Consider the following 14,235-nt stretch of genomic DNA (forward strand, 5'->3'; position numbering starts at 1 on the left):
GCTAACATCTGTGCCAATCTTCCTCTATTTTGTATGTGGGTTGCCACCACAGCATGGCTGACCAGTGATGTAGGTATGCACCCAGGGTCCAAACCTACAAACCTGGGCCACTAAAACAGAGTGTGCCAAATTTAACCACTATGCCACAGGGCCGGCCCCCTGGACGAGGAGTCTTAAGGCTTGGATTTGAATTAAGGTTTCACTCTTTATTAGATTTTGAAATCTCCCTGTATTTCAGTCCCTTCAACTGAGAAATAGAAATGGCATCACTGCCTGTAAAACATTTTAGTGGGAAATCAGATGAACATGGATGGGAAAGTGCTTTGTAATCTGTAAAGTGCTTTGCAAACACTAAAGCCCCATACACACATGGGCAACCTCTGTTGCACATGATATTCAGTTGAGAAGCTGATCTAGAAGTGAGTAGTTCCATCTGTGCCGTGGCCAACCTGCTGCGTGACGTCTGCCAGATGTGTTAACCTCCCTGAACCCTTGGTTCTTGTCTTTGGAAAAATGGATTCCTGTTTCTCCTGGGGATTTGTGAACTGGATCAGGAGATTCTCCTGATCTTAATTAAAATCCTGCAAGGGCTCCCCACTGCTCTAAGAGCACAATCCAAGCTGGTCACCATGATTAACACAGCGCCCCCTGCCCCCAGCACTCTCCTTACCTGTTGGATCTAACCTGCCTCTCCCTCCTCCTGCAGCTCGATTGAACTACCTGAAAGTGCTGAGCCCTCCTTCTCTCCAGGCTTTTCCCCAGGTGGTGACCTCTGCCAGAAACACTCTGGCTAACTCAACTTAGAGGTCACTTCCTCTTTCTCTGAGCCTCCCCATCACTCGCCTTGTTAGTCCTGAATCATTATCACCAGGGCTGGTCTCCAACCAGGGTCACCGATAAGGCTATTCGAGTTGCTAAAATACCATGTTGGAATTTTCCCATATCAGTTGGTCGTCAGCTATTTTCCTGAGTCTCCTTGAGAGCTGCCCACACCTGCAGCCCCTCCCACGCACCCCCCCCCCCATCTCCCCACCACCCAGCAACCAAAAGGGTAAAGCCTGGCACAGCAGGGGGCCTGGGGCCCCTGCTCTAGTTCATGGCTGGTGTTCATTCTGATTGGCCTGGTGTCCAGGCTCTACCAGTTGTTAAATATTAATATCCTCCTCGTTTATTGCCCTGGATCGTAAATACCTGGTTCCCTTGTCTGCTTATTCACCAGACTGAAAGATCCTTGAGGGAAGACAGACACCTCCCTCACCAGCAGAGCACTTGGCACGTGCTAGGTGCAATGAGTATTTACCGAATGAATGAATGGATGGATGAGTGAGTGGAGGAATGAGTGGGGCCCAAAAAGCTGGAGAGTCACTCTGGAGAATGATGGGTCCCCCATCTTCAGTCTGGACTCGGGAGTTTTCTTCTAGGCCTGTGATGGCAACCTTGCCCTTTGCCCAGGTTTTATTGCTCTGCAGCTCTCCGCCCCTGCCTGCGGAAGTTCCCTCCACCTGCCACAGTCTGGCTCCAGCCTAGCCAGCCTCGCCTTCCCCTCCTACACAACTCCAGAACAGCTGAGCCTGGAAGACCAAGATGCACTCCTTTCACGAACCTACGAGTAGGCGAGCACACACATGTACACACCACGCACGCACACACAGGAGTGGACCATCAATCAGTGCTCACTGACTGTGGTATGGTGACTAACCAGTCCCGGTTCACCCAGAACTTTCCAGGTTTAGCACTAAAGTCCTACACTCCAGGGACCCCTGTCCTAGGCAGACGGGACAGTTGGTCACCCTAGCACTGGGTTGGTTGGGTCTTTCTTCACGGACAGTGGAAGCTGTGGTGGCCTTCAGGATGATTTCTCTGTCGCGGGTGCTGAGCACAGGGCCTGCACGTGGTGGGTTTGCTGGCCGTGGAAAATCCCTTCACCTCTCGGTTTGCTCAAGAGGGCACCAGACAGTATCTTCCTCATAGAGGTGCGTGAGTTAATGAAAGGAAAGGTGCCTGCAACTAGCACCTGGAACATGGTGAGTGTTGTATAAATGAGAGACATTATTGTTGTTGTTGTTGTTATATATGTGCATGGAAGGAAGGTTTCTAGATTTTTCCGTGTGTGAATCAAACAAGAACAGTAGGAGGTATAGGGCCACAAGAGTCTACTAAGCCTGCTCTTAGCAAGACCACCCCCCCCCCCGCCAACTTAAAAAAGAAAACAGTTTTATTCTGATAAAATTCACAAACCAGGGGCCAGCCCAGTGGTGCAGTGGTTAAGTTCACATGTTCCACTTCAGCGGCCTGGGGTTCGCTGCTTGGGATCCAGGTGAGGACATGGCACTGCTTGGCACGCCATGCTGTGGTAGGCGTCCCACATATAAAGTACAGGAAGATGGGCACAGATGTTAGCTCAGGGCCAGTCTTCCTCAGCAAAAAGAGGAGGATTGGCAGCAGTTAGCTCAGGGCTAATCTTCCTCAAAAAAAAAAAAAATTCACAAGCCACACTAATTCACCTATTTAAAACATTCAATTAAGCGTCTTTTAGGGGCTGGCCCGTGGGTGAGTGGTTAAGTTCGCGCACTCCGCTGCTGTGGCCCAGGGTTTCGCCGGTTCGGATCCTGGGTATGGACACGGCACTGCTCATCAGGCTACGTTGAGGCGGCGTCCCACATGCCACAACTAGAAGGACCCACAACTAAAATATACAACTATGTACAGGGGGATTTGGGGAGAAAAAGCAAAAAAAAAAAAAAAAAAATGGCAACAGTTCTTAGCTCAGGTGCCAATCTTTTTAAAAAAATGTTTTTTAGTCTATTCACAAGTTTGTGGCATCATCACCACAATCTAAGTTGAGAACATGTTCATCCTCATGTAAAAGAAGGCCCACGCCCAGGAGCAGTTACTCCCAATTTCCCTCCTACCCCGAATCCTGCCTTGCCCTAGGCAACCACTGATCTATTTTTTGTCTCTGTAGATTTGCCTATTCTGGAAATTTCATTAAAATCAAATCATGTAATATGTGAGTTTTTGTGCTGGCTTCTTTCACATAATGTTTTCAAGGTTTGTCCATGTTGTAGCATGTGTCAGAACTTCCTTCCTTTTCATTGCTCACTGCCTACCCCCCAAACCACTTTATTTTATTTATTTATTTATTTTGAGGAAGATTAGCCCTGAGCAGCATTCGCTGCCAATCCTCCTCTTTTTGCTGAGGAAGATTGGCCCTGAGCTAACATCTGTGCCCATCCTCATCTATTTTATATATGGGACTACTTCCTCAGCATGGCTTGATAAGCAGTGCTAGGTCCGCGCCCGGGATCCAAACTGGCGAACCCCAGGCACTGAAGCGGAGTGCGTGAACTTAACCACTGTGCCACCAGGCTGGTCTCTCCCCCAAACAATTTTAGATATATCCAGAAAGGCTGAAATGCTCACCAGAGTCAGAACAAGCTTGTACTTGTAGAGGAGGAGATCAAGTAATTTTTTATTTTTGCCTTATCTATTTCTTTTGTCTTATTCATTGTCTTAAATTTTCTTTTGACCTTATTGCTTTTTTCTTTATCTAGTCAAGAGATAATATTTGAAATAAAAAGAGAGTGTATCACATATATGTTACAAAGCATAACAATATAGTGAATAATTGTGAATTCACCACTCACAGCAAATTTCCCTCTCCAGAGAAATTTCTGTTGGAAGATGAGGATTTAGGGTCCTTATCAAGCTTCCCAGCTTCCCTCTCAAACAATTCCCAATATTTAATAATTATGTATTATTCAAAACATTTAAATTTTGTTATGTGACTATAATTAAGTCTTTTGTGCTGGAGGTTGACTCTAAAAATGGAAAAGCAATAAACAGCATCATGATTCTGTAAGTATTACTCACCTGAGAACTCCTGGCCACCAAGAGAAGGAAATGTGAACCTGGTCAGAGACACAATTCTCAATCTCAAGAAGCTCAAAGTCATAGTTTTTAGAGGCAGAAGAAGACGAAAGATCTTTCCAGTCCAACTGAGTCATTTTACAGCCAGGAAGCAGACTTAGGGAAGGAAAGTGATTCTGCTTCCAGTCACAAAGGTCAATTATTCCCTACGCTGTGTTCTGGCCACCTCCTGGAATTTGCTGAATGAATAAACAAATAAACTGTGTTAGCCACAAAGTTCCTTTTGTAAGGGAAATTAGACTATGAGGCCTTCACATTAAGGATTCGAGAGCATAAACTAAGAAAATAAAATAATATTTTAATTCCCAAAAAGTAAAAGCCCTTTGTCTCCAAGCATCGTTGACTGGGGGCAGGCTGAATTTGGCAGCGTGGGAGCTCATTGGCTGCTGAGCCTGGAGGATTGGTCTTGTCAAACCTGGGGGTAAGATTAGGAAGGGCTTTCTCTCTCCATCCCACATGGACAGGATCCTTGGCTCAGAGAGGAGGGGTGGGGCCTCTTCTGCTGGAAGGTGGGAGACAGGAAGCACAGGTCTGTGGGGCCTGGATAGCTCTTCTGCAGCACCTTATCTGTTGTTCTTGCGACACTGAGTACAAAGATGTCTGTGCCAAGAGAGGGCACCCAGCTAGCGGTGGAAGTCCATGGTAGCAGGCTCCCCTCTTTCAGCGGGCTTAGGAGAGGGTGAGAGTTAGGCTGGAAGGATCCTGCTACTCATGGACTCTGCTCAGGGAAAAACCCAACCCCTCAGCCTGTGGAATGTGGAAATAGTAATAGTTAATGTTTATTGAGCACTCCCCACCTGCCATGTTTACTTAGGTTCTCTCACCTAATTCCCACAACCACCCAACAAGGTAGGTACCATTATCCCCATTTGTACAGATGAGGAAATTAAGGTCCAAAGAGGGTTTCAGTGACTCATTCAAAGGCTTCTAATTAGCAGGTGGAAGACGAGGATTCAGACCCAGGAGCGAGGCACGAACGTCCACGCGGGGAACCATTTTGCCAGACTGGTCTTGGAGCCAGAGCACCAGCCTCAAACCTGCCTCCGCCATGACCTGGCTGTTCATCTCAGGACTCAGCCGCCTCCTCTGGAAGATGGGAGAATACCTTCTGCTCTGTAGGCAGGTCGGAGGACTGAATGGCCTGACCCAGGGCCTGCCCCTCTGGTTCCAGCTCTCATCACTACCCCCCACCCAGCCATCCCCATACTGGAAGCTCCAGCTGAGCTGAATGACCTGCAGCTCAGGCTTTGCTCTTGCCACCTTCTCTTGGCTACCCTGGGGTCCGGACTTTCAGGTCAACTCAACAGACCATTTCTTGCCAGATTAAGCATAGTTTGCCTCTCAATTCAAATGGCAGCTGGAAATAAAAGCCCGCCCTGACCTTAGCAGTATGGCATGGAGGTTAAGAAACTTTGACTCCATCAAATTTCAGCTCTGTCACTTTTACTGTGTAACCTTGGGCAAATCTCTTTATCTCTCTGAGCCTCTCCTTCCAAATCTGTAAAATGGATGTAGTGACAGCACCCAAAGAGTTGTATGAGGACTGGTGAGAGAATGCATATGGACTGTGGTGAGCTCCAGCAAATGGTAGCTATCACTTTTATCGCACACTATATTGCAGTTACTGGCATTTAGCACAATGCCTGGTACATAGTTGGCATTCAATAAATATTTAATAAATAAATGGATGAATGGTTTTTTTTTCTGCTTTATCTTCCCAAACCCCCCGTACATAGTTGTATGTCTTAGTTGCAGATCCTTCTAGTTGTGGGATGTGGGACGCCGCCTCAATGTGGCCTGACAAGCTGTGCCATGTCCACGCCCAGGATGCGAACCCTGGGCCACCACAGCGGAGCACGCGAACTTAACCACTCGGCCATGGAGCCGGCCCCTAAATGGATGAATGTTTACCTGTCTGCATGCTTTACTACCTTATGAGCTTCTTAAGAGAAGAGACCATATTTTGTTTATTTCTTTGTCCCCAGTGTTGAGCAGAATGCCTGGCACGTGGAGGTGCTTAGTAAATGTTTGCTGTCTGCCCTAATGAGCTAATGGATCTGGACAGCCATCATCCATGGTGTGAAAACCACATGGTGAAAGGCTGTTGGAGAACTTGATAATGGCAGGATCAGCTGACACTAACTGAATCTTAGTCTCCTAAAAGTGAGTCAGCCAGACAGTTTCTTGCTTCCTGATATGATGCTATGGGAAGTACCACTTATGAAATATTTTTGCCTAAAAATTGAATCTGAATCAAATCAAACCTCTAGATCCGAGTGCCAGTTTACATGACATACAGGATAGAGGGACAAGGTAAACGACACTGTGAGGATGCATTCGACCAAATACCAAACGCCAGACATCCAACAGGACAAATCACCTGGTGTCTTAAAAAAAAAGAAATGCCACTTAAAAAAAAATAACTCCATAAATCTGGAATTATGTCAAAATAGAAACAAACAAAAAAAGGATCCATTCACCATCTTGCTGCTGGTTTCACAATATATTCATAAGCCAAAACTCATCTAATTGTGTACTTTAAATATGTGCAGTCAATTATACCTCAAAAAAGCTGGACATAAAGGGATGGGGAGACTGTTACAGATGTATAGAGACTTAACAACATAACAGGTCAATGTAGAATGTGGCTCTTGCTTGGATCCTCATTCAAACAAACTAATTGTAAAAAAGATATTTTTCAAATACAACCTAGCCATTAGATGATATAGAGAAATTGTGAATTTTATTTGGTATTATTATTTAATGGGATGATGATCATATTTTAAAAATGTCTTTCTCAGTTAGAGATGCAGACTGAAATATCTACAGGGGAAATGACATGTTATCTGGGATTTGCTTTAAAATATTCTGCCAAAATAAAAATAAAAATGCAGGAGTATGTACTACTAGGATGGCCAAAATGTCCAAAACACTGACAACACCAAATGCTGGCGAGGATGTGGAGCAACAGGAACTCTTCTTTGTTGCTGGTGGGGATGCAAAATGGTACAGCCAGTTTGGCAATTTCTTACAAAACTAAACATACTCTTATCATACAATCCAGAAACCGTGCTCCTTGGTATTTACCTAAGGAAGCTGGAAACCTACATCTACACAAAAACCTGCACATAGATGTTCATAGCAGCTTTATTTATAATTGCCAAAACTTGGAAGCAACCAAGAGGTCCTTCAATAGGTGAATGGATAAATAAACTGTGGTACATCCAGATAATAGAATATTATTCAGCACTGAAAAGAAATGAGTATCAATCCACGAGAAGACATGGAGGCACCTTAAATGCATATTACTGAGAAGCCGATCTGACAAGGCTACTTATCTTGTAACTCCAACTGTATGACATTCCGGAAAAGGCAAAACTATGGAGACAGTGAAAAGATCAGCGGTTGCCAGAAGTTAGTGGAGAGGGAGAGACAAATAGGAGGTGGAGCACAGAGGACTTCTGGGCAGTGGAATATCTCTGTACAATACTATAATGGTGGATACATTTCATTACACATTTGTCCAAACCCACAGAACATACAATACCAAGAGTGAACCGTAACGTAAACTGTGGACTTTGGATGATTATGATGCGCCAAAGTCGGTTCATCAATGGTAACAAATGTACCACTCTGGTGAGTGATGTTGATAATGGGAGAGGCTATGAATGTGTGAGGACAGGGGGTATTTGGGAAGTCTCTGTACCTTCCCCTCAAATTTGCTGTGAACCTAAAACTGCTCTAAAAAAATACTCTTAATTTTTAAAAACGCAGGGGTGAAAAGATGAAACAAGATTTGGTACTGTTACAAAGTTTATAAATTACAAAATTGTAAAAATTGCAAAAAACAGCTGTTGGAGCTGGGTGATAGATACACAGTGTTTCATTATTCTATTCATGGTATGCATTACACTATTTTCTTTACTTTGTGTTTGAAATGTTTTTTGCAGACATGAGTGCCTGAGCTGCAAAGGGCGGTACCCCTATCAGTTACCACCATTTTAACAGGAGGCTGAAGCTGGATCTCCTGTTCCCTCCCTGGTGTGCTGGCAGGCAGCCCAGCCCAGCAGAGGGGTCAGGAGCCCCCAGGAGAGGCTAGTATGGAGCCTCCTCTCCCCACACGGTGGGGAGCCTGATCTGGCTGTAGTCCCCAGCAATTCCAATTTCCCTGGGATTCCTCCCCAGCTGGCGCTCTGCACAGCCTGGGGGAGGGGTGTCCCTCCCAGTCTGAGTACCATTATTAGTGCCCCTTTGTCAGGAGATTAAAGGGACTGACCGCCTGGGAGATTAATCATTAGCCTCTGGCCAACCAGTCACCAAGACACCCAGGAAATGAAAGCCCACCAGAGACGCACTCTGCAATAAGGAAACAGGGAGTTTGTCACCCCGTGAGGGATGCCCAGGTAGCACCAGCGGGAGGGTCTGTCATCCGCCTGGAGTGGTCTCAAGGGCACCAAGAAGGCCTACGGTCAACATTTCTTTTCCCCGTTGATGCCTGAAATCCTACCATTAACATTGGACAGGCCCTCAGAAATCTCAAGTTCAAGATTTTGATTTTCCTTCCCCCAGGTTGAGAAGCTAATGAAAGCAATGGCCCTTACCACCTGCACTGACAGGGTTGTGTCCAGTCTCAGGGAGTGCACGGACCGCCTCAGAAGCCGGTCCCCACACACCAGGTTGAGAACCCTGGGCGGAGTTTACTGGCTCCAAAGTTTTTGTTCCCTTCAAACAAGCACACCCTGGAACCCTCTTTAAAAGGCAAATGACCCTGGGAGGGTCAAAATGACAAACCAGCCAGCATGAAAGAGTTTTTTGCTAAGAGACTTTAATGGCAGGGTGAGGAAAGGAGAGCCTGCAGGGTGAGGAGGCTCCATGGGGGCTCACAGTGTGGCCTAGAACTGGGAAGGGATTGTATTGAGCCAAGAATGCTAATAGCTGCCTTTATAGAGCACTTACAAGAACCTTGTGAATTAAATGCTATCAACATCCCCATTCTACGGATAAGGAAACTGAGACTGGAAGAGATCAAGTGACGGGCTACCCCACTAGTGGCAGAGCGGGAGTTTGAACCCTCCATCAACCTGAGATCAGACTCCATCAGCAGCATAGGCTCTCCATCGCCTCACCACAAGGTATCCTTTTTTGATTTAACAGGAAACTGAGGCAGTTCACTGAGGGCTGCACTCACACAATGCCCTGCCTCCCCGGGGTACCCCTGTGTGTCCCCTCCTCACCCTGGACAACGGAGAGCGGGCAGCCCTTCACGACCCGCTCCCTGCAGCCCGGAGAAGGACTTGCCGAGAAGTCTGAAGAAAGCATCGTGCCCGACCTGTCCTCACTGCCCCTAATTGTTTTCTAAGATCCTTTCTATTGAGTTATCAGAGTGGAATGGAAGAGTCGATGAGAGTCGTGGCTGAGCTGCAAGGCCAGGGCTTGCTGGCGAAGGAAAGCAAAGCCCTAAAGGCTCCCTGGGCTGAGCGAAGGTATAAAATATGTATTTTTACATAACTGGGAGAAAAAAATAAACGGACAAGGCGGCCCCATGGGGGAGACGCCTCTTTCTGTATTTCCATTATCTTGTTTAATGCGCAGTCCAGCAGGAGCCTCAATGGAAAGGGAATACTGGATCCTCTTCCCTCCCTGCCTCCTGGTGGGTTAAGAGACAGAGAGAGCCAAGACGCAGAAGTCAAATGGCCTGGGCATGGACTCAGAAACCCATTAAAGCTGAGGGGACAGGTTCGGGGGGGTGGGGGAGGACTGACCCGAAACTGTGTCTTGGTTTGAGACAACGCCCCTCCTCTGGGGTTGAGAAAGTAGCCTCAATGGGCTCAGGTTCACCTCCAGCTCTGGGTGAAATATTCTAAACGTGGGCTTCCCCATGAGGAAGGCGGAATGGGTGTGGTCCTTTCCAAGAACAACCTCCACCCCGTTTACTGAGCAGTTGCTAGTAGACATCAAGTACTGTGCTTAGTGATTTTCTTGCATTAGCTCCTATCAACCCATTTATTCAGATGAGAACACTGACTTGCCCAAGCTCACACAGCGAGTAAGCAGCTGACTCCACACGCTGTTTTGTAGCCAAACCACGCAGAAGTGGCTGGCCCCTGGCAGCCAGACAGGGAAGCTGTCTGACCTAATATTTGCATGTCTATTCTTTTTTTGATCCTAAAATTACTTTGCTGGGGACAGAATTCTCTAGAGAAGGTGGTGGTGGCTGTGGTGTACTGTTAAGAGCCCCAATCTGGGGATCGGGAGACCTCGGGTTCTAGTCTTAGCTTTGATGTTGACTTCTATGTGACATTGAAAGAGTTATTTGCAAAGAACAGGTCTGAGAGATCCCTAAAGGGTCTCTTCCAGATTATCATTACAAAACAGACTGAAAACTGCAGCTCCAGCTGGGGGACTGTCTGCGGCCACATGAGGTGAAGCTAACAGAACAAAGGGACTCCGAATCAGAAGGAGGTGGGTTCCAGTCCTCCACCCCCTCTACTGGCCTCAAATTCTTTTTTTTTTTTTTAAAGATTTTATTTTTCATTTTTCTCCCAAAGCCCCCTGGCACATAGTCGTGTATTCTTAGTTGCAGATCCTTCTAGCTGTGGCATGTGGGACGCCACCTCAGCATGGCTTGATGAGCGGCGCCTTGTCTGCGCCAGGATCCGAACCAGCGGAAACCCCGGGCCTGCAAAGCAGAGCGCAAACTTAACCACTCGGCCACAGGGCCGACCCCTGGAGATGACTTTGAATGAGATGGTCAATGTCAAATGCTTAGCACAGAGGATGGCACTATAACTTTCAATGCCCAGCACCCATTGTTACTGTTTTTATCCCTCACATCTGTATAGAGCTTTTTATATGGCAGGAAACATTGGTCTTATTGTATGGCAACCTCACAACACCATCAGGAGGCGTTTGTGATTATTCTTCTCATTTGGAAGGTGGAGAAACCAAGGCTTCAAAAGGTGGGTCCTACCCAGTGATCAGATCTGCAAACTCACTAACTGATGGAGACCTGCAGTTAAAAAGGCAGAACTAGATAAAGTGGAATGTCCTCCCCGCCGCTCCCCTTGGTGAGGAAGGTTGGCCCGGAGCTAACATCTGTTGCCAGTCTTTTTTTTTTTTGCTTGAAGAAGATCGGTCCTGAGCTAACATCTGTGCCAATCTTCCTCTATTTTGCATGTGGGACGTTATCACAGCATGGCTTGATGAGAGGTGTGTATGTCCGAGATGGGGTGAACCTGCGAACCCCAGGCCACCAAAGCAGAGCAGCCGAACGCCACTGGCCTGGTCCCGGAAAAGTTCTTTGTGCCTCCAGGTGTTAGTGAACCACTGCGAGGCTCGGATTCGACCCTGTTGGTAATAGTAATCGTGGCGTCCCTACACCTTAACCTGACTACCAACCTCCGGCCAGCGGGTCACTGGGCCGGCGCGAGGCAGGGGGCGGGATCATGGGAGGGCGGTCCGCCCCCGCCCGTCGAGGGAGCGGAGGCCGCGCCGCTCATTGGCTGCGGCCGGCAGGTGCATCTTCGGCCAATCAGCGGGGCCGGGGCGGGGCCTTCGAGGCTCACCTGGCCCCGCGGCGCTGCCCAGCTCAGTGGCGTCCGGAGCCGCCGAGCACCTGTGAGTTCGCGGAAGTCCTGCTAGATTCCAGCCGGGCCCAGCCCGGCCGAACCCGACCCGACCCCCGCGCGGCCCGCCATGGGCCCTCCGTGCCGCAGCCTCTCCGCGCTCCTGCTGCTGCTGCAGGTACGTCGGGTCCCCTGTCCTTCCAGCTCCACCAACCGCGCCCCGGCCCCGCGTGCCTTCCTCTCTCGTCGTCCCTTCCTGTCTCCTGCCGTCCCCTCTTCCACCAAGAAAGTTTGGGTCCAAAGAGCCTGAACGGCGGAAGCAGCGCCGCGCTCTGGGCTCCGCGGAGTTGGGGTGGGGGCGCGTGAAGGGCGAGCGCCGCTCTGCCCACTCCCCCCCCGCAGCCGCCCGAGGGGGCGCGCGCCTCGCTGCAGGCGCTGGCACTCCGGTTGGCCGGGGTGTGGGCTGGGGGCGGACAGTCGGGAACGTGGAGCAGGGTGGGGGTCGGGATAGGGAAACGGGGAACCCCAGTGCAAGTCAAGGGGGATCTAGGGGTACTGGGGTCGATCCTTGAGGTCAGGAAAGGGGAACCAATAGAAATAAAGGCAGCTGCCATGTAAAGAGAGAGTAGTAAACAGGTATGGGGGCGCCCCTGGGGTAAGAAAGTGGGGTCAAAAGGGGTTGGAGCATCCCTGAGTATGAGGAACTAAGGAGTGGGAGCGTTCCCGGCGTAAGGAAATTGGAGTTGAGAAGAGGAAAGATGCCTCCACGAAAGTATAAAGCAGACAGGAAGGAGAGGTGCTAGGTCAGGAGGGGGCCTGGCGGCCGCAGGTTTCAGGACAGAAGAGTTTGGCGTTGCTGCCTGCCCCGGGGGTGGGGTGGGTCCTTCCCACCATCCCGACGCCGGGAGCGAGGGAGTGGCGGCCCTGTTGGTTTCGGTGTGGGCAGGAGGGGAACCCGCCCCCCCAGCTCACCCCTATTCCCTACCTTTCCCCTCCCCCAGGTCTCTTCGCGGCTCTGCCAGGAGCCGGAGCCCTGCCGTCCCGGCTTTGGTGCCCAGAGCTACACGTTCACGGTGCCCCGGCGGCACTTGGAGAGGGGCCGAGTCCTGGGCAGAGGTGAGAGCGCGCCGGCGGTGTGCTGAGCCGGGTGCGGCGGGAGTCGGAAGTGTCTGAGAAATTGCGCTCCCCCGCCCCTGGGCTGAACTGGGCAAGCCCTCCTTCTCTGAGTTCAAATGACACCCCGCCGGAATTTTCACAGGTGTAAAGATCGACGCTTTGACCAGGACTGAGCGCTGTGGGTGGGGGCTGTCCTTGTATGGTTATGTTATAAGGAGGGAGCACTTATTACAGGCCTTCAGTGTGTCTCATACTGTCCTGACCACTTTAGAGACAGTCTGTCATTTCAGACTGCAAAAATCTGATGTATGGGAAAGGGGTGGGGGGCGGTTATTCCTGTTTCAAGGATGAGCAAAAGGAGGCTCAGAGGGTGGAGTCCCCTTGCTCAGGGTCAGCAGAGCAGGAGTTTGAACGAGGACCTAACAGCCAGGCCCGGTTCTGCAGCATCTGGAGAGCCCTCTCTTGGTTACCAGGCTGTGGCTATTGCTCATAGAAATGAAAACGTTTGATACAGGTCCTATTCCTCCAGGGAATGATGGTTTTTAAAAAAAAGCCTGGTAGCTCTGACTCACGTAATGAAAACGCACACAAGGTACTTGTGGGCCTTATCACGGCGATAATCAGGATTCTGGGTTCAGGATTCTTTGTTTCGCTTCTCGGTGGCCCAGGAGTGAGAGCAAAGTAAGGCTGGTTGGTTTCTCTTTTGGCTTCACTGATTCCCAGGTGCCTATTTCCTACCAACTGACTTTCTCCTCCCTCTTGATTTTAGTTGGTTGGGAGAGTATCATAGCAATAAAAGAAACACTTTTTAAAACGAGAAATCACCCACAGTTCCTCTGAGGGCACTCACTGAGTAGATTCTTCCAGTCTTGGGCCACGTGAGAAATCAGCAGCAATCACGCTGTTGTCTGAAATTTTTTTTTGAACTTTGGAAGTTGTTCCAACAGTGGGCGGCATTTTTTTTTTTTTAAACAGAAACTGCAGCTTGATTGATTAAACATATTTGCTTTTCTGAGGCCGGTCTGTGTCGTGTGGAACTTTCGATTGGGTCAGAAAGGACATGCTGTCTGCCCGGTTGTGCAATGGGTCTGCCATTATTCGACCAGTTCTCTGCTTGATATTCTGCCCGGCCCTGTGCTGGGCACCCGGGAGTGGACTGGGGAGATAAGGGACACTCCAGCCCTGGCCTTGGTGTTTCCTGTTCCAGTAGGTTGCTGGGAATGTCCCAGAACCCACTTAGAGGGCACTGTGGGGCATGGGCATTTAGATGCCAAGAGTGTGGGTTGCCTGGGATGGTTTGATGGATATCAGTGGGCGGTAAGGACTGGCTTCTGGGAGGAGGCAAAGTGGACCCAGCCTTGAAAAGCAGGTGAGGGTTAGAAGCGGGAGTGTGTGTGCACGTGTGTGGATGAGGTGTCCCATGCAAGTTCTGGTCATTTTGTTTTCTTGCACCAAGACATTTGGTGGTACCAAGGGAAGGGTTAGTCTGGTTTTTCTTCCTTTCCTCAAGCTCTTGTGTCTGACCAATAATAATATTATTTTACATATTAATAATAATAGAAATATTATCACTAACAGCGGTACCTATTATTTGCTTTTGAACTGGACTCTAGGGCAAGTGTTT

At 49.0% G+C, this 14,235-nt stretch overlaps 1 protein-coding gene across 1 annotated transcript in view; it reads left to right on the plus strand.

Annotated features, from left to right (window-relative positions):
* The first annotated feature begins 11,498 nt into the window (after positions 1 to 11,498).
* CDH1 (cadherin 1) overlaps positions 11,499 to 14,235 on the plus strand; it is a 72,369-nt gene continuing 69,632 nt past the window's right edge. The window contains exons 1-2 of the mRNA XM_014827662.3: positions 11,499 to 11,673; positions 12,497 to 12,611. Of these exons, the coding sequence (XP_014683148.3) occupies positions 11,626 to 11,673; positions 12,497 to 12,611 (163 nt within the window). The 5' untranslated portion in view covers positions 11,499 to 11,625. The remainder of the gene's footprint in view (positions 11,674 to 12,496; positions 12,612 to 14,235) is intronic.

Source organism: Equus asinus, chromosome 28 (assembly GCF_041296235.1).
Source record: "Equus asinus isolate D_3611 breed Donkey chromosome 28, EquAss-T2T_v2, whole genome shotgun sequence".
In the NCBI taxonomy this organism is placed as follows: Eukaryota; Metazoa; Chordata; class Mammalia; order Perissodactyla; family Equidae; genus Equus; species Equus asinus.